Consider the following 26,452-nt stretch of genomic DNA (forward strand, 5'->3'; position numbering starts at 1 on the left):
GGAGAGATAGATCAGCCATGATTGAATGGCGGAGTAGACTTGATGACCTGACTTAATTCTCACTTATGACCTTGTATTCTTCTTTCAGCTCACTCCTCCGCTAGCATGGCTCCAGGGAAGACAAGCCCTGCCTATCCAATCACTCTCCACAACTAAAGCCCGCCTGCGCTCTAAGGAATAGAGTCCCAGTCTGCCCAACTGCTCCTTCCAGCTCAGGCCCCAAGTCCTGGCAGCATCCTTGTAAATCCTCTCTCCAGCCAATCTAGTACATGGCCATCGTCAATGAACTCAGCTCCCTGAAAGATCAGGCCAGCCATTGACATGTGATCTGCAGTGCAAGCATAGAAAAAAACAATTTTTTTAAGAATCCCTGAATATAAATTGACTGCGTAAAGGTGTAAGAAAAGGTGATTACACGTAACAAACGAAAAGAAAGTCTCCACCTACCTTACTGCTGTTGCGTTGTGTAGAAAGCATTTACTGAGGAACTGCAACAAATGGAGAAACAGACAGTAGGTTACTTTATATGTTTTGGTCACTGTGATTTTCTTCACTCCTGTCCCATGGGATAGACTACATTGCGTTATAAAGCTATCATTCTCTGGTGTCAAATGGCTTGCAAAATGGACCTTCGCCCAAGTTGTCCATTGAAGCTAGTCCCATGTACATGTGCTTGGCCCATATCCATCTTGGCCCTTGTGGCTAAAGGGATCAGGGGGTATGGAGAGAAGGCAGGTACGGGATACTGAGTTGGATGATCAGCCATGATCATATTGAATGGCGGTGCAGGCTCGAATGGCCGAATGGCCTACTCCTGCACCTATTTTCTATGTTTCTATGTAAACCTTTCCTATCCATGTATCTGTGTAAATGTCTTTTGAATGTTGTTGGTATACCTGCCTCAATTACCACCTCTGGCAGCTCGTTCCATACATCCACCACCCTCTGTGTGAAAAGATTACTGATCAAGAACCCATTAAATGTTTGCATGTTCTTCCCGTGAGTTTGTATGTTCTTCCCGTGACCTGTGTGGGTTTTCTCCGGGTGCTGCGGTTTCCTCACACACTCCAAAGGTGTGCGGACTTGTAGGTTAATTGGCTTCGGTAAGTTGTAAAATCGTCCCTAAGTGAAAACTCACAGGGAGAATGTACAGTGTGCGGCACGGTGGCGCAGCGGTAGAGTTGCTGCCTTACAGCGAATGCAGCGCCGGAGACTCGGGTTAGATCCTGACTACGGGCGCCATCTGTACGGAGTTTGTACGTTCTCCCCGTGACCTGCGTGGGTTTTCTCCGAGATCTTCGGTTTCCTCCCACACTCCAAAGACGTACAGGTTTATAGGTTAATTGACTGGGTAAATGTAAAAATTGTCCCTAGTGTGTGTAGGATAGTGTTAGTGTGCGGGGATCGCTGGGCGGCGCGGACTCGGTGGGCCGAAGGGCCTGTTTTCGCGCAGTATCTCTCAATCTAAAAAAAATATCTAAATCTTTGCCTTCTCACCTTAAACCTATGCTCTCCGGTTCTTGATTCCTCTACGCTGGGAAAAAGATTGCATTCGCCCTATCTATTCCCCCCTCCCATACTTTTACACACCGCTATAAGATCACCCCTTAGCCTCCTGCGCTCCAAAGAATACAGTCCTAACCTGCACAACCTCTCCCTGTAGCCAAGGCTCTAAAGACCTGGCACCATCCTTGTACAGCTTCTCTGTACTCTTTCCAGCTTAACCTATGACTATAACCTCACCCAAGTCAGTCAAGTCAAGTTTATTTGTCACATACACATACACGATGAGCAGTGAAATGAAAGTGGAAATGCCTGCGGATTGTGCAAAAAAAAATTACAATTACAGCATAGGAATTAAAATTTTTAAAAATGTTGTCCCTGGAGTTATAATAGTTAACAGTCCTGATGGGCTGTGGGAAGAAACTCTGTCTCATCCTCTCCGTTTTCACAGCGTGACAGCGGAGGTGTTTGCCTGACCGTAGCAGCTGGAACAGTCCGTTGCTGGGGTGGTAGGGGTCCCCCATAAACTTGCTGGCTCTGGATCTGCACCTCCTGATGTATAGGTCCTGCAGGGGGGCGAGTGTAGTTCCCATGGTACGTTCTGCCGAACGCACTACTCTCTGCAGGGCCTTCCTGTCCTGGGCAGAGCTGTTCCCAAACCAGACTGTGATGTTGCTGGACAGGATGCTCTCTACAGCCCCAGAGTAGAAGCATTAATATGCAATCCCAGCCAGTGTTTAGCAACAGGGGCAGCATGGTGACTCAGCGGTAAAGCTGCTGCATCACAGCGCCAGAGACCCAGGTTCGATCCTGACCACAGGTGCTGCCTGTGCGGACGTATGGAGTTTGTATGTTCTTCCCGTGACCTGTGTGAGTTTTCTCCGGGTACTGCGGTTTCCTCACACACTCCAAAGGTTTGCGGACTTGTAGGTTAATTGGCTTCGGTAAGTTGTAAAATCGTCCCGAAGTGAAAACTCACAGGGAGAATGTACAGACTCCGTACAGACAGTACCCGTAGTCAGGATGGAACCCGGGTCTCTGGCGCTGTGAGGCAGCAGCTCTACCCGCTGGGCCACTGTGACGGTACTGACCTCTCACTTCCAGCTTGCATTCCACTTCATCCTCGCCCAGGTCGTTGATGGCTTTGCAAGTGTAATTTCCACCGTCAAAGGGGCTGGGTTTGCGGATCTGCAGGGTCAGAACGCCCTCATTGTGCCTCATCAGGAACTTGGGGTCCTCTCCGATCGCCACCTTGTTCTTCATCCAGACAATCTTCGGCTGTATTTGGGATAACAAATCACACTTACTGTTTACTTTTACTTTAGAGATACAGTGCGGAAACAGGCCCTTCGGCCCACCGAGTCCAGGCACTAGCACTATCCAACACACTAGGGACAATTTACTATTTACAGAAGCCAATTAACCTACAGACCAGTAGGTCTTTTGGCGTGTGGGAAGAAACCCACGCGGTCACGGGAGAGGGTACAAACTCCTTTCTGACAGCACCAGTGGTCAGGATGGAACCCGGGTCTCTGGGCTGTGAGGCAGCAACTGTACCGCTGCGCCACCGTGCCGAGGTTATAGAGAGTGAGAAAGACAATGAGCGATCATACGCTTTGCAGCAATGATGGGCAGGATGATCTACATCAACCAATCACAGTGGCACAGTGGTAGAACCACTGCCTCACAGCGCCAGAGACCAGGGTTCGATCCCGACCTCAGGTGGAGTTTGCACGTTCTCCCCGTGACCACCTGAGTTTCTTCCGGGTGCTCTGGCTTCCCCCTACATCCCAAAGACGTGCGGGTTTGTAGGTTAAATTACCTCTGTAAATTCCCCCGTGTGTGCAGGGAGTGCATGCAAAAGGGGAATAACATAGAACTAGTGTGAACAGGTGATCAATGTTCCTAGCTTACCCAACCCCCTCCCTACAGCTCAGACCCTTGAGTCGTGACAAGGCGGATGCTAGTTTATGTCAAAGATAGACACCTAGTGCTGGAGTAACACAGCGGGTCAGGCAGCATCTGTGGAGAACATGGACAGGTGCCGTTTCGGTTGGGATCCTTCTTCTGACTGATTGTAGGGGAAGTGGGGGTGGGAAGGTAGAAGAGAGGAGTGACAGGCAAAGCATGGCATAGGTTGATACAGCTGAGGAGAGGTTTTGGTGGGCAGATGGTGGGCAAAGTCAAGATATGGAAAGACATAAGGTTCAGTGCAAAAGGATTGAGGTGTTGTGAAGCTAAAGGAATGTACTTGGAATGGGAGAGAAAAAATGGGTGCGAGTCCAGGTGGGGCAAAGTGGAGATGGGAGGGGGGGGTGGGGGAGGGAAAGAAGGGGGGATAAATGGGGGGGGGAGTGGGAATAAGGGTGAAGAATGGAGAGGGATATGTAGTTTCCAAAAATGGAGAATTCAACATCTGTTAAACTTGCCTCTTTGGAACATCGCAAAGGTGGTATAGTTAGAAACAACCTTCTCAAACCAGACACTCACCTTAGGAAAGCCTCGAACAGAACAGCTCAGCTTTGTCGGGTAACCGGCGATCACAGAGCGATTTAACAGCGGCTGGGTAAATCTTGGCGCGTGGCTAAAGTCATGCTCTATGTATGGTGGCCGCACGTAGTTCTTGCCTGATGAGAGAGGGAGGAGTTAGGATTCAACCAGCCACATTTTGCCGGGCCGAAGGGCCTGGTTCCAAGCTGTGTCTCTAAACTAAGAAGCCGGTGCATCATTCCATCCAGAGCTGGAGGGTGTTGGACCAGTCCATGGCGTGAGAGGCAAAGTATCGCGAGGCAAAGTTCCAAGCCAAGCCACGCCAGGCAATGCCCTCAACCACGGTGGCATTTGGGCGATGCCACAAGAGAGCCAATCCTGACACTTGCTGTGTAGGGAGGATCTGCAGATGCTGGATTATACCGAAGATAGACACAGAGTGCTGGAGTAATTCAGCGGGTCAGGCAGCATCTGTGGAGAACATGGATAGGTGACGTTTCACAGAGTGCTGGAGTAACTCAGCGGGTCAGGCAGCATCTGTGGAGAACATGGATAGGTGACGTTTCACAGAGTGCTGGAGTAACTCAGCGGGTCAGGCAGCATCTCTGGAGAACATGGATAGGTGACGTTTCACAGAGTGCTGGAGTAACTCAGCGGGTCAGGCAGCAGCTCTGGGGAACATGGATAGGTGACGTTTCACAGAGTGCTGGAGTAACTCAGCGGGTCAGGCAGCAGCTCTGGGGAACATGGATAGGTGACGTTTCACAGAGTGCTGGAGTAACTCAGCGGGTCAGGCAGCAGCTCTGGGGAACATGGATAGGTGACGTTTCACAGAGTGCTGGAGTAACTCAGCGGGTCAGGCAGCATCTGTGGAGAACATGGATGGCGGGTCAGGCGTTGCGGGTCGGAACCCTCCTTCTGACCCTTTCTGGTGAATTCTTTGCCACAGACGGCTGTGGAAGCCAAGTCAGTGGATATATTTAAGGCAGAGATAGATAGGTTCTTGATTAGTACTAGTGGGGGGTTATGGGGAGAAGGCAGGAGAATGGGGTTGGGAGGGAGAGATGGATCAACCATGATTAAATGGCAGTGTAGACTTGATGGGCCGAATGGCCTAATTCTGCTCCTATCACCTATGATCTTGTGACACTTACTTTCTTTCTGGATGAAGGCTGTGTCCTTGGACACCTTTGATTTCTCGCTGAGGCCACAGATGTTCGCACTGAAGACACGGAAGTAGTACTCGTTGCCCATGATGAGATCAGAGATAGTGCAGCTGCATTTACGGTTGTGTTCGTAAACTGTGAACCATTCCTACGGGCAAAGGTGGAAATATCTTTATTGTTTGACCAAACCCTGGACCAGACGCATCTGCAAAGGTGCTCTGGATCTGCACAAGGGTATTCTTCTTCCCCAGTTGTGAAGTTGTGCTGGATTTTAGATCCTTGACCAAATAGACTTCTACAGCACGGAAACAGGCCGTTGGGCCCAACGTGCCCATGCTGCTGACCAAATGCCCCATCTAAGCTAGTCCCACCTGGCTGTGTTTGGCCCATAATCTGGCACGGTGGCGCAGCGGTAGAGTTGCTGCCTTACAGCGAATGCTGCACCAGAGACTCAGGTTCGATCCTGACTACGGGCGCCGTCTGTTCGGAGTTTGTACGTTCTCCCCGTGGGTTTTCTCCGAGATCTTCGGTTTCCTCCCACACTCCAAAGACGTACAGGTATGTAGGTTATTTGGCTGGGTTAATTTTAAAAATGTAAAAATTGTCCCTAGTGTGTGTGTGTGTAGGATAGTGTTACTGTGCGGGGATCGCTGGGCGGCGCGGACCCGGTGGGCCGAAGGGCCTGTTTCCGTGCTGTATCTCTAAATCTAAAATCTAAAACCCAATAAACATTTCTTAATCATGAGCGTGTCCACATGTTGTTTAAATGTTGTTATTGTATCTGCCGCAACTACTTTATCTAGCAGTTGTTATACCCACCACTCTATGCATGATAAGGTTTCCCCTCATGTTCCTATTAAATCTTTCCCCTCTCTTCTTAAACCCATGCCCTCTAGTTATTGATTCCCCTACCCTGGGCAAAAGACTGTGCATTCACTCCATCTCTTCTCCTAATGATGTTGTACACCTCGATAAGATCATCCCTCAGCCTCCTGCGCTCCCAAGGAATAAAATCCCAACCTGCATTAATGTCTTGCATTTTCTCGCACAGTTGATTTTCTTTTCACTGTCTTGCAGATTGTTATGTATAATTAATGTTTTTGTGTTTGTCTCTGTGCCTGTGAGCAAGATTTCCATTGTACCTGCTCCTCACTGTACTTGTAGAGAAGGCAGTAAACCTTGCTTCATTGCTCCTCGGCTGCCCTCTCCCCAGGGTGCACCGCTTCCAGGCATCTCCCACCCAGCCAACACCAACCACTCACCATAGTTTTCTTGTCGGCTTTCTGAATCGTGTAGCCAATGATTTCGGAGTTGCCATCGTCCTTCGGTGGTTTCCACTCAATCCCGGCATTGAAGCCCCACACATCAGTGATCTTCAGCAACTCCGGGGGTTGCGGCTTCTCTGAAAACATTTTAGATAAAGGTTATAAGGGATAGGAGTAGAATTGGGCCATTCGGCCCATCAAGTCTACTCCACCATTCAATCATGGCTGATCTATCTCTCCCTCCTAACTCCATTCTCCTGCCTTCTCCTCATAACCCCTGATACCCGTACTAATCAAGAATCTATCTCTGTCTTAAAAATATCCACTGCCTTGGCCTCCACAGCCTTCTGTGGCAAAGAATCCCACAGATTCACCACCCTCTGACCACAGAAATTTCTCCTCAGCTCCTTCCTAAAAGACCATCCTTTAATTCTGAGGCTGTGACCTCTAGTCCTAGACTCTCCCACTAGTGGAAACATCCTCTCCACATCCTAAGAAAGGGAACTCGGGTAAAAACTGCGGCATCTTTAGAGTCACAGAGCTGTACAGTGTGGAAACAGTCCCTTCGGCCCACTTGCCCATGCTGACCAAGTTGGCACACTGGGCTGGTCCCATTTGCCCACATTTGGCTTAATTCCCTCTAAACCCTATCCATATATCTGTCCAAATGCCTTTTATAATTGGTAATTGTGTCAACTTCTGTAGCTTCTTCTGGCAGTTCACTGCTTAGTGAAAGGTTGCTTCCAGGAATGAGACCAGCCAGGTGTGTTTTTCAGCTTCAGGCAATTCAGATCAAACCTCTTTAACCCCCAGAGATTGGTACTCTCACCTTACATGAAAAGGTTGTGGATTCAAGTCCGACTCATGGACTCAAGCACACAACACTGGCAGAGAGTTGCAGTACCGAGTCACCTCTGTGCGGTACGGTCTGGTGTAATGTCTTGGCGATCTTAAAACCAGGCCCCATCTGCCCTTTCAAATAGTGAAAGGCCTGGATATCAATGGTGAGCGGCCTGGACTGAGTGGATGTGGAGAGGATGTTTCCACTAGTGGGAGAGTCTCGGACCAGAAGTCACATCCTCAGAATAATAAATCGTACCTTTAGAAAGGAGATGAGGAGGAATTTCTTTTAGTCAGAGGGTGGTGAATCTGTGGAATTCATTGCCGCAGAAGGCTGTGGAGGCCAAGTCAGTGGATATATGCGGAGATTGACAGATTCTTGATTAGTGCGGGTGTCAGGGGTTATGGGAAGAAGGCATGAGAATGGAGTTGAGAGGGAGAGATAGATCAGCCATGGTTGAATGTCAGAGTAGGCCATTCACTATACTTTAGCTTGCACTAAACGTTATTTCTTTTGTCCTGTCTCCCCCCACTCTTGTGAATTCTCCCCATAACCCCTGACACCCGTACTAATCAAGAATCTATCAATCTCTGCCTTAAAAATATACATTGACTTGGCCTCCACAGCCTCCAGTGACAAAGAATTGCACAGATTCAGCACGCTATGTGGGTGAGGAGCAAGCATCTTTGCAATGGCAAGGGTGTGTAACGCAAGCAGTAATCAGATCCCCCTCACTTGCCACGCCAATAAATCACTTGCTGGCTTTTTATGAGCTTGACCTTTTGCGTCCCGATATCCTGTAGGTCACATTTTGCCAGGGCCATTGGGAGTTGGAACCTGTCCTTACAAGACCTTCTAAGCCCTCGACTTGTCTCCGACATCTCCTTCTACGGGGAGCGGGGACAGGTTTGTGCCCGGGCTCAGTGTGCGGAGAGAGATTGGAATTACTGGCAGATTTCTGTAATGTGATCTTGGCAGAAAGAAAGAACATGAGACCTGGCATCCAGCGGTCCTCCTGGGGCCAGCACGCTCTGTACACACGGTACACAGCATGGCTTTAGCAGATGTGTGGATCAAAACATCTCTCCTCCAGAGACAGCATCTTATCTCAGATTTTAAATAACCAATCATTAAAGATCAAAGGAACCTTCTGATCCTCATGATTTTGTGCTTCCAAATGTTTATCCCAGTGCTGGCGTTCTGCCTCTCCTGCCCTGAGCCCTGGAAATCCCTCCCTAAACCCCCGGCTTTCCACCACCTCTTCCGAGTCCGTTCTCAAAATCCACCTTCTGTCTGAATACTCCCATCTTTGGTTCAGTGGCTATTTTTAACCCGATGCAGTGTCTCTCTAACACCTTGGTGTGAAGGAGCCATATGAACGCAAGTTGTTGTGGTTATTCAGTGATGAGCCCTTGGCAGCACAGGGAAGCAGCGGGTAGAGCTGCTGCTGCCTCACGGAGCCAGAGACCCGGGTTCAATCCTGACCTCGGGTGCTGTCTGCGTGGAGTTTGCACGTTCTCCCCGTGACAGCGAGGGTTTCTTCCATGTGCTCCGGTTTCCTCCCACATCCAAAGGATTTGTAGTTTAATTGCCCTCTGTAATTTGCCTCTGGCCTGTAGGGAGTGGATGAGAAAGTGGGATAACATGGAACTAGTGTGAATGGGTGAGTGATGGTCGGCGTGGACTCAATGGACCGAAGGGCCTGTTTCCATTCTGCACCTCTAAACTAAGCTAAACTAAACGGGTGTTGAGTATGACACAGAGTGCTGGAATAACTCAGCGGGTCAGGCAGCATCTCTGGAGAACATGGATGGATGTTGTTTCGGGACATATTCTCCAGAGATGCTGCCTGACCCGCTGAGTTACTCCAGCACTCTGTGAAACGTCACCTATCCATGTTCTCCACAGATGCTGCCTGACCCGCTGAGTTACTCCAGCACTCTGTGAAACGTCACCTATCCATGTTCTCCACAGATGCTGCCTGACCCGCTGAGTTACTCCAGCACTCTGTGAAACGTCACCTATCCATGTTCACCACAGATGCTGCTCTGACCAGAATTTGCAGTTTCTTGTATCTCAGTGTTGAATAGAGAGCGTTTAACCAAGATAAGCATCAGGAAGCACAGCGTTGAGAGATGTAAACGATATCAGCCTGGTTGAGTTCTGCAACATCCTCTCTCGCTGCTCCCCCGCTGTGATTCATTCGTTGTTCTTTATCTCTCCACATCACCATCTATATCTCTCACTTCCCTTATCCCTCACCAGTCTGAAGAAGACCTGAAACGTCACCCATTCCTTCTCTCCAGAGATGCTGCCCGTCCCGCTGAGATACTCCAGCTTTTTGTGTTTATCTTTGGCTGACGTGAGCTGTGGGTTACGTGGCCTGGAGAGGCGAGCATGTGGCCGGGCACTGAAATAGCTCCAATTTTATTTAATCATCGCTCCCCACGTTTGACCTGTGTGTCCTCTTGTGTCCTGGCTCCATCCGAGATCTACATTCAATTACTCCATGTAAACAAATCCCTTCCGGCTCCAACTCTCTGTCTTTGCCCTTTCAATGAAGGAACCTTTCTGTCCTTCACACGAGGCCAAGTTTCCACGGCCTACACAGCCACAGCAGGTTTTACTGAGCTCCACACTAAATGATTTCACCTTCACTGGGAAAGCTCAGTTTGGAGAAGGATGTGACACTGTCCCTCTTTTAAAAGCAGCTCAAAGGTAATCCCGGTTAGCACCTTCTCGGTCATCTTAATTCACCTCGGATGCTGTCTCTGTGCAGTTTGCACGGGCTCAGAATCACGCATGTCCCAATAATGTAATGAGAACCACCATTCCCCGTCACAGGACCATCTGCACACCAAACTCATCTCATGTTCCCAGTTCCCATCTCAGCCACAATGAATTGGAGAGGATGATGGGTGAGGACTAACTCTCAAATTCTAGAACACTCCTAAGGGGTTCATAAGTGATAGAAGCAGTAGGCCATTCGGCCCATCAAGTCTACTCCGCCATTCAATCATGGCTGATCTATCTCTCCCTCCAAACCCCATTCTCCTGCCTTCTCCCCATAAGCCCTGACACCCATACTAATCAAGAATCTCTCTGCCTTAAAAGTACCCACTGACGTGGCCTCCACGGCCTTCTGTTGTCCCCGTAGCTTCACAGCTCACTGTCTTGCAACTTCTCTCGCTGATTTGTCCACACCAACTGGCGATGGCTTCCAGGCTGGTAACCCTGCGGTTTAATGTTCTCACATTGCCTCTCACAGCCCTCCATGCCCACACTCTTCTTTGTTATCTCCCCTTTCCTTACTAATCTCAGAGATCTTAGACTCTGGGCCACTCTGAGTCCGACCCGCCCACCATTGGTAGCCACAGCTTTGTATCCAAGGTCCCAAACTCTGGAATTCTCTCCGTCCACTCCACCCACTTCCCCTTTCCTCGACTGTTGAAAGACACAGCATGGAAACAGGCCCTTCAGCCCACACTGACCAGCGATCACCTGTTCACACTTGTTCTATGTTTTGCCACTTTCACATCCACTCCCTACACCACGGGGCGATATAGAAAGGCCAATTAACCTACAAACCCGCACGTCTTTGGGATGTGGGTGACACCTGCAGTCAGGATCGAAACTGGGTCTCTGGCGCTGTAAGGCAGCAACTCTACCACAGCACCACATGCACCGGTCGTTTGTCGAAGGGTCATTCAGAGCTAGCCACCTTGAAAGCTTGAAGACTTCCACTGCTGTCCAGAAGGAAGGGCCTTGCCCCATTAATGCTACTCACCAACAACCCGGATTTTGACAGAGGCAGTGTCAATCAGACTTTCAATCTGCACGCTGAGCTCGTAGGTCCCTGAGTGACCACGCTCGGCGCTGCGCACGAAGAAGATGGTGTCCACCTCGCTGTTGCGGACACTGGCCTGGCTGGTGTCCAACGGCTGCCCATCCTTCTTCCAAGTGACCAGAGGTCGCGGCTTACCCTGGCAGGGTTCAAAGTTGGGGCAGGTCAGTTAAACTCAAGCAGTGGAGTGTGATCATGAATGACCTCACGAGTAGATAGGGGTGAGGGTCAAGAAGACTTTCAACACATTGGCCTTCGCCAGTCAGAATATTGAGTGTGGAAGTCGGGAGATCATGTTGCAGTTGTACAAGACATTGGTGAGGCCACATTGGTGAGGCCACATTGGTGAGGCCACATTGGTGAGGCCACTATTATGTTCAGTTTTGGTCACCACTTTATAGGAAAGGTGTTGGCAAGCTGGAAAGTGCAGATAAGATTTACGATGATGTTGCCAGGGACTGAGCTACAGGGAGAGGTTGAGCAGGCTGGGACTCTATTCCTTGGAGCACAGGAAGATGATGGGTGATCTTATAGAGGTGTACAAAATCATGAGAGGAATAGATTGGGCAAATGCACAGTCTTTTGACCAGATTAGGGGAATCGAGAATGAGAGGACACAGGTTTAAGGTAACGGGGGAAAGATTTAATAGCGACCTGAAGGATAACCTTTTTACAAAGACAAAGACACACACACAATGACACACATACACACACGCGTGTGCACGCACACACACACAGAACATTAGTCACCTGGAACGGGATCATAATATTTATCTGCTGACCAACTTTCTTGATGTACGTTTGCCTCAGTTTCCGTGGTAGCCAGATTTTTGGATGTTCTACATGGCAAAAAGAAAATGGACAAATTAGATGCTGAAAAGTCAGCAGCAACCGGTCTCGATGGTCTCCTCAAATGGCCTCCTCTTGCGCCTGTTTTCTATGTTTCTATGCATTGACATCCTTCCCATAGCTGGACGACCAAATCTGCACGTTGAGTATGACACCCACCATCTCTCCTCCCATACCCTCAGCTCCAAACCACAGCAACAGCTGACTGAGGCTGCCCCAACAGTACGTCCCAGACCCCAACCTTCACTGGGAACAAAGGGAGACCCCCATGACAGAGGGGGTGGGGGCAGAACAATGGAGGAGCCGGCGTGGGGAGACCCCCATGACAGAGGGGGAGGGGCAGGAGAACAATGGAGGAGCCGGCGTCGGAGGACCACTGTAAGGAAGATGGGGAGTAAAATGGAGCCGGCGTGGGGAGACCTCCATGACAGAGGGGGAGGGGCAGGAGAACAATGGAGGAGCCGGCTGGGGGGACCATTGTAAGGAAGAGGGAGAGGGGGAGTCAAATGGAGCCGGCGTGGGATACTTTGGAACTTTGTCGGCGCCCTTTATGTGGCTACTCTTTGCATACCTTGGGTGTGCAAAACAAAGGAAATCACTGTGACTTGTTAGGTGTGATAATAAGGTACTTGTTCATTCATCATTCATTCATCAGTCATTCTTCATTCATCATTCCTTCATCATTCCTTCATTCATTCATCATTCCATCATTCCTCCATCATTCCATCATTCCTTCATCAGAAGGTTGATGGCATGGAGACACCCCACTGTGCAAGCTCATCCCTGGCTGTTACACCATCTTGGTTTGAGAAGGGTGAGATGTCCACGTGATCACTGGCCTCCCACCTCCCGTGCAGTTGTACGGTCGCTGTTTTCCACTTACGGACTATCTCGCGGACAGTGACCGACTGGGAAAGAACGGCAGGCGGACTCTTCCCAGCGATGTTCACTGACAGCACACGGAAGGTAATCTTCTCTCCTGTGGGAAGGTCTTTGACAGTGTATCCCAGACGCTCCACCAGCTTAGTGTTGGCTAAAGTCCAGTCGTCAGCTACAAGGAAGCAGAGGGACGAAGGTGAACTCAAGAACGGTGCTCATATTCACACTCGAAGCTGGCCGACGTTTGGTTCAATGGGATTATGGAAGAGGCTGGGACGGATTGACTGAATGATACAGCATGGAAACAAGCCCTTCGGCCCAACGAGCCCACTGCAAACTGATCACACTTGATCAGGAACAGTTTCTTCCCCACCGTTATCAGGCTACTGGACCATCCTACCACAACTAGAGAGCAGTCCTGAATTACTATCTACCTCTTTAATGGGATTTTACTGGCTTTACCTTGCATTAAACGTTATTCCCTTTATCATGTATCTGTACACTGTGAATGGATCGATTGTAATCACATGTGGACTTTCCACCGACTGGATAGCACGCTACAAAAGCTCTTCACTGTTCCTCGGTACACGAGACTATAAACTGGACTGAAACTTGTGGATGGACATTGCTCTCCAGAGGAAAGTTCTCTGCTTGTGAACATTGTTGTAGGAATAAACTACAACATGACATCCTCGAGTCAGGGGGTACGGGGAGAAGGCAGGAACGGGGTACTGATTGAGAATGATCAGCCATGATCACAATGAATGGCGGTGCTGGCTCGAAGGGCCGAATGGCCTCCTCCTGCACCTATTGTCTACAATAGCTGCCTCGACTACCTCTTTTTTTTCTTTTTTTTTGGAGTTTGCATCATCATTTTATTCATTTAACCCTAGGCTAATTCTGCATTCTTCCCAACCTACATTAAAAGATAAATTGATTTATTCACAAAATGCTGGAGTAACTCAGTCTGAAGAAGGATCTCGACCCGAAATGTCAACCATTCCTTCTCTCCCGAGATGCTGCCTGACCTGCTGAGTTACTCCAGCATTTTGTGAATAAATCGATTTGTACCAGCATCTGCAGTTATTTTCTTATATTAAAAGATAAATTAACGTGCCTGGAATTAATTAACATTTAACAAAATATACATTGCATCTTAGATAGGATGCTTATGGTTAGGACTGTTTCAAATCAAACATTTATATCCTATAATCTAGGAATCCGTATACTTTTATATCTCAACTACCTCCTCTGGCAGCCCGCTGCATAAACCCACCAGAGAGTGAGTAATCAGATGCAAGTTAAATCCTGATTTAGGCCCCTCTCTGCGGTAACGAAAGGTGTTCGCGGTGCGGTACTTACAGCCTTCCTTCGCATACTCAATCAGGTAGCCGTCCAGGCCCCCGGGGCCGATCTTCTCCGGCATCCTCCACTTCAGCAGGACTGTGGTGTCCGTGATGTCGTCAACGGTCAAGTGGGTCGGCTCGCTGGTGGTACCTGGAGGTGTGAAAGCAATGCTCAGCGTCAGGGAGACAAGAGAGACTGCAGCTGCAAAAGGCAAAGTGCTGGAGGAACCCAGCGGGTCGGGCAGCATCTGTGGAGGGGGGCAGACGAACAACGCTTCGGGTCGGAACCCTTCCTCAGACTTGGACTAAAGATGGAAACTGATAGATGGATACAAAATGCTGGAGTAACTCAGCCCAGCATCTCCGGAGAAAATGAACAGGTGATGTTCTGGGTCGAATCCCCTTCTTCCTACCCGGAACATCACCTATTCATTTTCTCCACAGATGCTGCCCGGCCAACTGAGTTGCTCCAGCATTTTGTGTCAGTCTGCAGTGTAAAGCAGCATCTGCAGTTCCTTCCTGCACGAGTGATAGGTGGATACAGGCGAGGTCGGGTGATGTGCAGATGGGTGGAGTAAGTGACAAAGGCTGTAGGTGCAAAGGGGACAAACCTGTGTCAGTTAAGGAGAGAAGAGGAGGAGTGAAATGTGAAGCAAGAGGGTGGAAGGGGAAAGAGGGGAATAAAAGGGATTCGGTGATGGGAGGAGCGTGAGGAGGAGGAGGAGGGGAGAGGATCAGGGTGACTGGGGTGATGCAAGATGGGAGAAATGGCAGAGTACTTTCTTTAGTCAGAGGGTGGTGAATCTGTGGAATTCTTTGCCACAGGAGGTTGTGGAGCCCAAGTCAGTGGATATTTTTAAGGTAGAGATAGATTCTTGATCAGTACGGGTGTCAGGGGTTATGGGGAGAAGGCAGGAGAATGGGGATAGGAGGGTGAGATAGATCAGCCATGATTGAATGGCGGAGTAGACTTGATGGGCTGAATGGCCTAATTCTGCTCCTATTCTTTATGACTTGATGGGCCGAATGGCCTAACTCTGCTCCTGTAACCAAGGACCTTCTGAAGTGGGTATGGCAGCGTGGGGCGTCGCCAGCGATGGATGACCCCAACCCACCAGAAGGGAAGCTCGGACGTAGAGCAGTGGGAAAATGGCCGCTCGCCCCCCAGCGCCGCGGAGCGCGGTCACTTACCGATGGGCATGAAGGTGCGCGACGAGATGCTGGGCGGGCTCAGGCCGATACCGTTCATGGCAAACACACGCATCTCGTACTGGCAGCCCTCGATCATCCGCGTGGCCGTGAAGCTGGTCTCCTGCAAGGGCTCGAAGTTCAGCTTCATCCATCTGATGCTGGTTTTCTTCTTCCTTTCCAACATATAGCCTGTGGGAGGAGTGGGGCGATGTCCCAGTGAGACCGGGCAGCACCACACAGGTGTGGCAGGTTCTCTCCCCCACCCTCCATGAGCCACACCCCTCTTGACAAAACCCGACGCTCTCTCCCTCTAGACTCGTTTGCAGATACAGCGTGGAATCAGGCCCTTCGGCCCACTTAGTCCGCGCCGACCAGCGATCACCTGTTCTCACTAGTTCCATGGTTTCCTACTTTCTCATCCATTTCCCCACGCACAATGTGGGATAACACAGACTAGTGTGAACTGGTGATCGATGGTTGGCATAGACTCGGTGGGCCGAAGGGCCTGTTTCCATGTTGCATCTCTAAATTAAATTAAACTAAACATCCATTATCCCACTTTTTCATCTACTCGCGACACACTACAGACAATTTACAGAGGGCAACTAACTTCAAACACGCACTTCTTTGGGTGTGCATTACCTGCCACAGGTGTACTGTACCTGTCCCAGGCGTGCCTTGCCTGCTACACATGTACTGTACCTGTCCCAGGCATACCTTACCTGCCACAGGTGTACTGTACCTGTCCCAGGTGTGCCTTACCTGCCACAGGTGTACTGTACCTGTCCCAGGTGTGCCTTACCTGCCACAGATGTACTGTACCTGTCCCAGGTGTGCCTTACCTGCCACAGGTGTACTGTACCTGTCCCAGGCATGCCTTGCCTGCTACAGGTGTACTGTACCTGTTCCAGGTGATCCATACCTTTCCTAGGTGTGCTGTATCTGTCCCAGGGGTGCTGTACCTGTATCTGTCCCAGGTGTACCATACCTGACCCATCTGTACCTGTCCCAGGTGTGCTGTACCTGTCAGAGGCTGCCCGCCATCGTACTTGGGGATGTCCCAGGCCGCGATGCACCAGTCATCTCCGATGCCGGTGATCCTGACGTTCTCAGGAGGATCAGGGACATCTGCAACACAAAGAGCCGTGAACAGGGCTTCTCACTCCCCACTGCACCAGAACTGCACCAGAACCGCACCAGAACTGTACCAGAACTGCACCATCTCAGAACTTAGATGGGCCCCGCATTTCGGTGGCCAACAGCCTGGACCTCAAAGCCCTACCAACACCCAATTCAACGTCAACTCTGCAACACGTACCAGACTCATGAATAGGGTGCAACAAGTACTGGTAGGTCAGTCGGCTCTTGCCATTCTTCCCATTGATCCCACTATTCCCATTCTTCCCACTCATCCCATTGATCCCACTATTCCCATTCTTCCCACTCATCCCATTGATCCCACTATTCCCGTTCTTCCCACTCATCCCATTGATCCCACTATTCCCATTCTTCCGAATCTTCGCATTGATCACACTATTCCTGTTCTTCCCACTCATCCCATTGATCCCACTATTCCCATTCTTCCCATTGATCCCACTATTCCCATTCTTCCCATTGATCCCACTATTCCCATTCTACCCACTCATCCCATTGATCCCACTATTCCAATTTTTCCCACTCTTCCCATTCATCCCACTGTTCCGAAGAACAGTGGTCTGAAGAAGGATTAGGTCCCAAAGCACCTATTCCTTTTCACCAGAGGTGCTGCCTGTCCCAGCATTTTGTGTCCATCTTCGGTGTAATCCAGCATCTACACGTCCCACTGTTCCCATTCATCCCGCCATTCCCACCCATTCCCAGATATTTCTGATCCATCTGTTCCCATTCATACGGTCATGGGGATAGGAGTAGAATTAGGCCATTCGCCCCATCAAGTCTACTCCGCCATTCAATCATGGCTGATCTATTTCTCCCTCCTAACCCCATTCTCCTGCCTTCTCCCCATAACCCCTGACACCCGCACTAATCAAGAATCTATCTATCTCTGCCTTAAAAATATCCACTGACTTGGCCTCCACAGCCGTCTGTGGCAAAGAATTCCACAGATTCACCAGCCTCTGACTAAAGAAATTTCTCTTCATCTCCTTCCTAAAAGAATGTCCTTTAATTCTGAGGCTGTGTCCTCTAGTCCGAGACTCTCCCACTGGTGTAAACATCGCACTGTTCCCACTCATCCCAATGATGTTCCCACAGTGTGCACTCATCCCTTTGTTCCCATTGTTCCCTCCCCCACCATTCCGGCCGCCCCACCTTCGTACCCCAACACCCCGTTCCCGTCTCCAGACCTACCGACAACTTTGACCATGATGGTGAGCTTGTCCTCTCCGGATGGGTTCTTCACCACGATGTTGTACTTGGCTTCGTCCTCCCTCATTGCTCCCTCCAGTAGGAAGCTGCTGTGGAACTCCCTGGTCTCAATGCGGCAGCGGCCCTCTGTCTGGTTGAACTCCTGGGTACGAGGGGACAGGGGGAGTGAGCGAGGGGTCGGGTCCCTGACTTCCCTGTTGCTGCATCCAGCGCACTACCACAGTCACACAGTGTAGGGACCATCTGCAGACGCTGGTTGAAATCGAAGATAGACACAAAAATGCTGGGGTAACTCAACGGGACAGGCAGCATCTCTGGAGAGAAGGAATGGGTGACGTTTTGGGTCGAGACCCTTCTTCAGTCTGACCCGCTGAGTTACTCCAACATTCTGTGAAACGTCACCTATCCATGTTCTCCAGAGATGCTGCCTGACCTGCTGAGTTACCCCAGGACTCTGTGAAACGTCACCTATCCATGTTCTCCACAGATGCAATAGACAATAGAAAATAGGTGCAGGAGGAGGCCATTCGGCCCTTCGAGCCAGCACCGCCATTCAATGTGCTCATGGCTGATCATTCTCAATCAGTACCCCGTTCCTGCCTTCTCCCCATACCCCCTGACTCCGCTATCCTTAAGAGCTCTATCTAGCTCTCAGAGCTAGATGCATTCTAGAGAATTGGCCTCCACTGCCTTCTGAGGCAGAGAATTCCACAGATTCACAACTCTCTGACTGAAAAAGGTTTTTCCTCATCTCCGTTCTAAATGGCCTACCCCTTATTCTTAAACTGTGGCCCCTTGTTCTGGACTTCCCCCAACATTGGGAACATGTTTCCTGCCTCTAACGTGTCCAACCCCTTAATAATCCTATACGTTTTGATAAGATCTCCTCTCATCCTTCTAAATTCCAGTGTGTACAAGCCTAGTCGCTCCAGTCTTTCAACATACGACAGTCCCGCCATTCCGGGAATTAACCCGGAGATGCTGCCTGACCCGCTGAGTTACTCCAGCACTCTGTGAAACGTCACCTATCCATGTTCTCCACAGATGCTGCCTGACCCGCTGAGTTACTCCAGCACTCTGTGAAACTTTACCTATCCATGTTCTCCGGAAATGCTGCTTGACCAGCTGAGTTACTCCAGCACTTTGAGTCTTTTTTTGTAAACTAGCATCTACTGTTCCTTGTTCTTTCGTCGTTCACCTCATTGTTGTTTGTGCAGTATTGTGTCACGGTCTGGTACGGCAATTCTTGGAACGCGAGAGGCAGCAGAGAGTGTTGGACTCAGCCCGGGTCATCACGGGCACAGCCCTCCCCTCCATCGAAAACACCTCCACCAGGCGCTGCCTCCAGAAGGCGGCATCTATCATACATCCCCACCATCCGCCCCGTACACCGGCACTATCCTACGCACCCGCGCGGGACAATTTACAATTCCAACGACGCCAATTAACCTACAGACCTGCACGTCTTTGGAGTGGGGGAGGAAACCGGAGCACCCGGAGAAAACCCACGCAGGTCACGGGGAGAACGTACAAACTCCGTACAGACAGCACCCGTAGTCGGGATCGAACCCGGGTCTCTGGCGCTGCGAGGCAGCAGCTCTACCCGCTGCGCCACCGTACCTTAGCGCATCCACTTCAGAAGGCACCAACGGAAACTATTTGCAAAAGGCTATTCTCGTTTTGTGTGAAAATAAAGACTCCACAGTGCCCACCCCGTCCTTTGTACAAATTGTTTAAACATCAAACAAAGCCCTCAATTGGCACGAGAAAAGCTAAGAGGAGGGGAGGGGGGGGGGGGGGGGGGGGGGGAGCTAGGAGCAGGGTTGCCAACTTCCTCATTCACTCCCAAATACGGGACAAGGTGACGTCACTGCCCCGCGCCCCACGTGACCTCACCCAGCCAGCGGCCACGTGCTCCCGCTCCACCAATTCCTCTCACCAAGAGCGAGGAAGTTGGCAACTAATACGGGAACAAGGGGCGGTCCCGTACGGGACAAACTAATTTCGCCCAAACTACGGGATGTCCCGGCTAACACGGGACGGTTGGCGACCCTAGCTAGGAGTGCTCACCTGGTCAGACTTGAACCAGGTAACGACTGGAGGGGGTTCACCACTGATGTCCACATCCAAACGCAACTTGTTGCCGGCAACCACAACGATGGTGTTCTGGGAGACCACAGTACCCGTGCAGTCAAGGTGGATCTTAGGAGGTTCTGTGTCGGACGGAAAACAGGTTTTGAAGCATAGAAATTGAGAGAGCAAGACCGGAGCGCCATCGTAGAGGAGGACACAACGATTACACAGAGTGGGAGAATAGAATAGGGTCAGTGTGGGTGGGCACTTGACGTATTGCACGGACACGATGGGCTGAAGGGCCTGTGGGAAAGGTAGTCGCACGAAGCAGGTGGGGGAGGCAAGGTGTGCAAGAAAGGGGGAACGAGAGAATGAAAGTGAAAAGGGAAATAACGTGACCACCTCATGGGAGAAATAAAAACGTAAAGTGAAAATGAAAAACAAAAAAAGCTTGGGTGGGAACGAGAGAGAGGGGGGAGAGGGGGAGGTTGAGAGATGATGGGGAGAGGGAGAGGTGAAGAGAAAGAGTGGAAGAGGGAGAGGTGGAGAGAGGAGAGGTTGAGAGGTGGAGTTTAGTTTAGAGATACAGCACAGAAACAGGTCCTTCGGCCCACCGAGTCCGTGCCGTCCAGCGATCGCTATGCTCTAACACTATCCAACGCACTAGGGCCAATTTTCAATTTTTTTTAAATGAAGCCAATTACCCCATAAACCCGCACGTCTTTGGAGTGTGGGAGGAAACAGGAGCACCCGGAGAAGACCCACGTGGTCCCGGGGGGAACCTACAGACTCCATTCAGACAGCGCCCATAGTCAGGATTGAACCCGGGTCTCTGGCGCTGTGAGGCAGCAGCTCGACCCGCTGCGCCACCGCGTCGCATGTAAGTGACTGACACTTGGAACCAGGTACAAAACATAGCACCCATGTCAAAAAAAAATGCAAACACAACATTTAAAAGAAAGGATTTCAACACAAGACTTAACACCAATATTCAAATCGTACCTTGTCGAGGAACATAGTCAATTTTAATCTCTGGAAGAAAAAGAGAAAAAATAAAATGGTCAGAAAATGGAAGCATTATGTTTTATTATGAGGAACAGTATGGGATGAGGCCACTCACCCCTCTAAGCCTGTTCTATCACTGGATGAGATAGACAATAGACAATAGACAATAGGTGCAGGAGTAGGCCATTCAGCCCTTCGAGCCAGCACCGCCATTCAATGCGATCATGGCTGATCACTCTCAATCAGTACCCCGTTCCTGCCTTCTCCCCATACCCCCTAACTCCGCTATCCTTAAGAGCTCTATCCAGCTCTCTCTTGAAAGCATCCAACGAACTGGCCTCCACTGCCTTCTGAGGCAGAGAATTCCACACCTTCACCACTCTCTGACTGAAAAAGTTCTTCCTCATCTCCGTTCTAAATGGCCGTTCTAAATGGCCTACCCCTTATTCTTAAACTGTGGCCCCTTGTTCTGCAGATTGTGGATGATCTGGGCTTGATTTCATCCACTTGCCCCAGCCCCCTGTCTCACTCCCAGAAAACATCCACCATTCTCAAGTTATCATAACTACATGATTCCACAGCTTGGGCTTGCTGTGGGACAATGTTTCAAACCTACTGCTGAACATGGTGCCCAGTTCATGTTCATGTGATAGGAACAGGATTAGGCCATTCGGCCCATTAAGTCTTCTCTAATGTTCAATCATGGCTGATCTATCTCTCCCTCCTAACCCCATTCTCCTGCCTTCTCCCCATAACCCCTGACACCCGTACTAATCGAGAATCTATCTATCTCTGCCTTAAAAAAATCCACTGACTTGGCCTCCACAACAGGGAGGGAGTTGAAATTCCACAGATTCACCACCCACTCGGACTAAATAAATTCCTCCTCAGTTAAACTAATCCACTCTGCACATGATCCATATCCTTCAATTTCCTACATGTTCATGACTCTACTAAAAGCCTCTTAAGCCGACTGTTGTATCTGCCTCTACCACCAGCCATAGCAGTACATTCCAGGCACCCACCACCCTCTGTGTAAAAAACTCACCTCCTTCAACCATTGCCCCTCTCAGCTAAACCCCGTGCCCACTAGTCTTTGACATTTCCACTCTGGGGAAAAAGGTTCTGACTGTCGACCCTCTCTAGGCCTCTCACAATTTAATAAATATCTATCAGGTCAGGATCATCCATCTCATTACAGTCCTCTTTTTCACTTATTCCAGCTCTCTGTATTCTGCAAACATCAAATTATAGTGTATAAGAAAATAACTGCAGATGCTGGTACAAATCGAAGGTATTTATTCACAACATGCTGGAGTAACTCAGCAGGTCAGGCAGCATCTCAGGAGAGAAGGAATGGGTGACCAGGGTCTCGACCCGAAACGTCACCCATTCCTTCTCTCCCGAGATGCTGCCTGACCTGCTGAGTTACTCCAGCATTTTGTGAATAAAAACCTTCAAATTACAATGACAAAATACCTTCAAATTACAGTCAAATTACCTTCAACACTCCACATCAACCTAATTACAGCACATCCTGCTTGTACCCAATAACAATCTTGTAAATCCTACAACCAAACGTCTGTAGCCTCCTTGTGCTCTGGTATTTTATTTCATTCTTCACATGTGTTTTTTAATTTATTATGGTTTATTCTTAATTGTTTACTGTATGTCACATTGTTACTTGCGAGCAAAGCACCAAGGCAAATTCCTTATATGTGTACATACTTGGCTAATAAAATTTATTCAATTCTATTCAATTCAATACCTAGTTGCAGTTCAGTGTGATCTGCATACCCTCAATTACAACCCGTTACACGCCACATTACAGTCCACCTGCTTTTTCTGTCGAGGTATATTGCAGTACAGTGCACCAATACCTCTGAAAAGTTAAACGTCATTATTTGATTTTCGTAAGTGAGAGGAGCAGAATTAGGCCATTCGACCCATCAAGTCTACTCTGCCATTCAATCATGGCTGATCTATCTCTCCCTCTCAACTCCATTCTCCTGCCTTACTCCCCATAACCCCTAACACCCGTACTGATCAAGAAACTATCAATCTCTGCCTTGAAAATATCCACCGACTTGGCCTCCACAGCCTTCTGTGGCAAAGAATACCACAGATTCACCACCCTCTGGCTAAAGAAATTCCTCCTCATCTCCTTTCGGAATTTAGAAGATTGAGGGGGGATCTTATAGAAACTTACAAAATTCTTAAGGGGTTGGACAGGCTAGATGCAGGAAGATTGTTCCCGATGTTGGGGAAGTCCAGAACAAGGGGTCACAGCTTAAGGATAAGGGGGAAGTCTTTTAGGACCGAGATGAGAAATTTTTGTTTCGCACAGAGAGTGGTGAATCTGTGGAATTCTCTGCCACAGAAGGTAGTTGAGGCCAGTTCAATGGCTATATTTAAGAGGGAGTTAGATGTGGCCCTTGTGGCTAAAGGGATCAGGGGGTATGGAGAGAAGGCAGGTACGGGATACTGAGTTGGATGATCAGCCATGATCATATTGAATGGCGGTGCGTACAGGCTCAAAGGGCCGAATGGCCTACTCCTGCACCTATTTTCTATGTTTCATAATGGGACGTCCTTTTATTCTGAGGCTGTGCCCTCTGGTTCTAGACTCTCCCATCAGTTGAAACATCTCCCCGTCCGCTCAATCCGGGCCATTCACTTAAGTTTTTCTGCCACGTGTGTTTATTAATGGTGTGTACTGGCACTATTTTGTCTACAAAAAAAAGCACATCGTGGACCCAACTGCACTCCCATGAGTTAATGAGGAGAGGGGGAATCGTTGAAGTGATCCATACCCAAGAAGTTGAGCTTGGCTGATATGGAGAGGGCATAGCCATTTGGGATGAAGGTGTAGTCAGCCTCATCTTCTGGAGTGATGTTGTCGATGACCAGTTTATGAAACCTGGGGACAGCAGAAATGCGAGAGAGAGAGATTACAGGAGGGAAAAAAATTGTCCCTGAACTCACGTTGGTGAAGAGGTAACCACACACGGTCATCAATACTCCCACAACATATCATATCATATCATATATATACAGCCGGAAACAGGCCTTTTCGGCCCTCCAAGTCCCCGCACATTAACACTATCCTACACCCACTAGGGACAATTTTTACATTTACCCAGCCAATTAACCTACATACCTGTACGTCTTTGGAGTGTGGGAGGAAACCGAAGATCTCGGAGAAAACCCACGCAGGTCACGGGGAGAACGTACAAACTCCTTACAGTGCAGCACCCGTAGTCAGGATCGAACCTGAGTCTCCGGCGCTGCATTCGCTGTAAAGCAGCAACTCTACCGCTGCGCTACCGTGCCGCCCAACGGGAGTTACTCCAACATCTACTGGTCTAGTCCTGATCGTCAAGGCTACCTGGCTCTTTGGACTTCAATAAGTCCTAGGAGCAAAAAGTAGGCCGTTCGGACCATCAAGTCGACTCTGCCATTCAATCAAGGTTGACCCCATCCATCTCAACCCCATTCTCCTGCCTTCTCCCCATAAGCCCTGACACCCGTATTAATCAAGAATCTATCCATGCCTTAAAAATATCCACTGACTTGGCCTCCACTGCCTACTGCGGCAAAGAATTCCACAGATTCACCGCCCTCTGACTGAAGAAATTCCACCTCACACAGTGGGTGGTGGGTGTATGGAACGAGCTGCCAGAGGAGGTAGTTGAGGCTGGGACCATCCCAACGTTTAAGAAACAGACAGGTACATGGATAGGACAAGTTTGGAGGGATGTGGACCAAACGTGGGCAGGTGGGACTAGTGTAGATGGGACATGTTGGCCGGTGTGGGCAAGTTGAGCTGTAGAACCTGTTTCCTGAAGAAGGGCCTCGACCCGAAACGTCACCCATTTCTTCTCTCCCCAGATGCTGCCTGACCTGCTGAGTTACTCCAGCATTTTGTGAATGAACCTGTTTCCACACTGTATATCACTCTAAGACTCCATCTCCTTCCAAAAGCAACGTCCTTTAATTCTGAGGCTGTGCCCTCTGGTCCTAGACTCTCCCACCAGTAGAAACATCCTCTCCACATCCACTCTATCCAGGCCATTCACCATTTGATGGAGTCTGAGCTCACCTGCCCTTGTGCGTGATGTGGATGCGTTTGTTGGCGATCACCTCCACTCCGTTCTTCAGCCACCTGCCCGTGACCTTCTCATCAGAAACCTCGCACTTAAACGTCGCTTGTTCCTGGGCCTTCAGTGTGAGGTCAGCAAAACTCTGCAACACCTCCAGAATCTTGTCTAGAACACAGGAAAGATACCCACTGCCTGAATCCACTGTTTACATTGCGGGCGACACCGTGTCTTAGTTCAGAGATCCAGCGCGGAAACAGGCCCATCGGTTCACCGGGTCCGCGAGAAGGCAGGTACGGGATACTGAGTTGGATGATCAGCCATGATCATATTGAATGGTAGTGCAGGCTCGAAGGGCCGAATGGCCTACTCCTGCACCTATTTTCTATGTTTCTATGTTTCTAACCAGCGATCCCGTACACTAGTTGAATCCGACACTCACGAGGGACAATTTATAATTTTACCAAACCAATTTAGCTACAAACCTGCACCTCTTTGGAGTGTGGGAGGAAACCGGAGCACCCGGAGAAAACCCACGCAGGTCACGGGGAGAACGTACAAACTCCGTACAGACGGCACCTCCAGAATCTTGTCTAGAAACTATTTCTAGGTTTCAGAACCATAGTCGGTCTGAAACCCGGGTCTCTGGCGCAGTGAGGCAGCAACTCTACCGCCGCGCCACCGTGCTGCCCTTGAACATTGGATGAAGGAGCCCCCCTGTGGGAGGGGGGTGGGGCGGAGTACGCTGGGCTCCCCACCCTCGGCCATCTCCTCCAACCTCCCCGTACCTTCCACAATCAGGTCGGCCTCCGATTCCCCGCCATTGGTCTTGATCTTGTAGCGGCCCCCATCCTCTTTGGTGGCCTCGTTGATGATGAGGAAATGCTTCTTCCCATCCTTCTTGATACGAAACCGCATGGCATCGTCGCGGGTCAGGTCGACCCCATTCTTTGACCTGTGAGACAAGATGCAGAGCAGGAGAGGAGGATGGTGATAGGTTCTGGAAAAGACGTGTACGCTTCAAAACGTCATGACTGATAGGAGCAGAATTAGGCCATTCAGCCCATCAAGACCATTTCACAGGGGAATGTGAGGTGGTGCATTTTGGGAAGTCTAACATGGACAGGATCCACACAGTGAAAAGGCAGGGCTCCGGGGAGAGTTGTAGAGCAGAGGGATCTAGGAGTGCAGGTGCATGGTTCCTTGAAGGTGGAGTCGCAGGTAGATAAGGTGTTCAAAAAGGCTTTTGGCACATTGACCTTCATCAGTCAGAGTATTGAGTATAGAAATTGAGAGGGTATGTTGTAGTTTTGTATAAGATGTTGGTGAGGCCACATTGTGTTCAGTTCTGGGCATAATGTTATAGAAAAGATGTCAAGCTGGAAAGGGTACAGAGAAGATTTACGAGGACGTTGCCAGGACTAGAGGGTGTGAGCTACAGGGAGAGGTTGAGCAGGCTGGGACTCTATTCCTTGGAGCGCAGGAGGATGAGGGGTGACCTTATAGAGGTGTGTAAAATCATGAGAGGAATAG

General features: G+C 49.7%; 1 protein-coding gene across 2 annotated transcripts in view; it reads right to left on the reverse strand.

Annotated features, from left to right (window-relative positions):
- Positions 1–393: 393 nt before the first annotated feature.
- The window catches only part of mybpc2a (myosin binding protein Ca), a 56,371-nt gene continuing 30,312 nt past the window's right edge, over positions 394–26,452 (reverse strand). For both annotated transcript variants that reach the window (XM_078430702.1, XM_078430701.1), the window contains 17 exons: positions 25,708–25,874; positions 24,922–25,087; positions 23,633–23,739; positions 20,817–20,846; positions 19,812–19,954; positions 17,724–17,883; positions 16,398–16,502; positions 15,375–15,563; positions 14,200–14,334; positions 12,842–13,009; positions 11,860–11,948; positions 11,053–11,248; positions 6,422–6,561; positions 5,148–5,307; positions 3,994–4,130; positions 2,595–2,781; positions 394–488 (listed from right to left, as the gene is read on the reverse strand). In XM_078430702.1, the coding sequence (XP_078286828.1) occupies positions 478–488; positions 2,595–2,781; positions 3,994–4,130; positions 5,148–5,307; positions 6,422–6,561; positions 11,053–11,248; positions 11,860–11,948; positions 12,842–13,009; positions 14,200–14,334; positions 15,375–15,563; positions 16,398–16,502; positions 17,724–17,883; positions 19,812–19,954; positions 20,817–20,846; positions 23,633–23,739; positions 24,922–25,087; positions 25,708–25,874 (2,290 nt within the window). In that variant the 3' untranslated portion in view covers positions 394–477. The remainder of the gene's footprint in view (positions 489–2,594; positions 2,782–3,993; positions 4,131–5,147; positions 5,308–6,421; positions 6,562–11,052; positions 11,249–11,859; positions 11,949–12,841; positions 13,010–14,199; positions 14,335–15,374; positions 15,564–16,397; positions 16,503–17,723; positions 17,884–19,811; positions 19,955–20,816; positions 20,847–23,632; positions 23,740–24,921; positions 25,088–25,707; positions 25,875–26,452) is intronic.

This window comes from Rhinoraja longicauda, chromosome 40 (assembly GCF_053455715.1).
Source record: "Rhinoraja longicauda isolate Sanriku21f chromosome 40, sRhiLon1.1, whole genome shotgun sequence".
Lineage (NCBI taxonomy): Eukaryota > Metazoa > Chordata > Chondrichthyes > Rajiformes > Arhynchobatidae > Rhinoraja > Rhinoraja longicauda.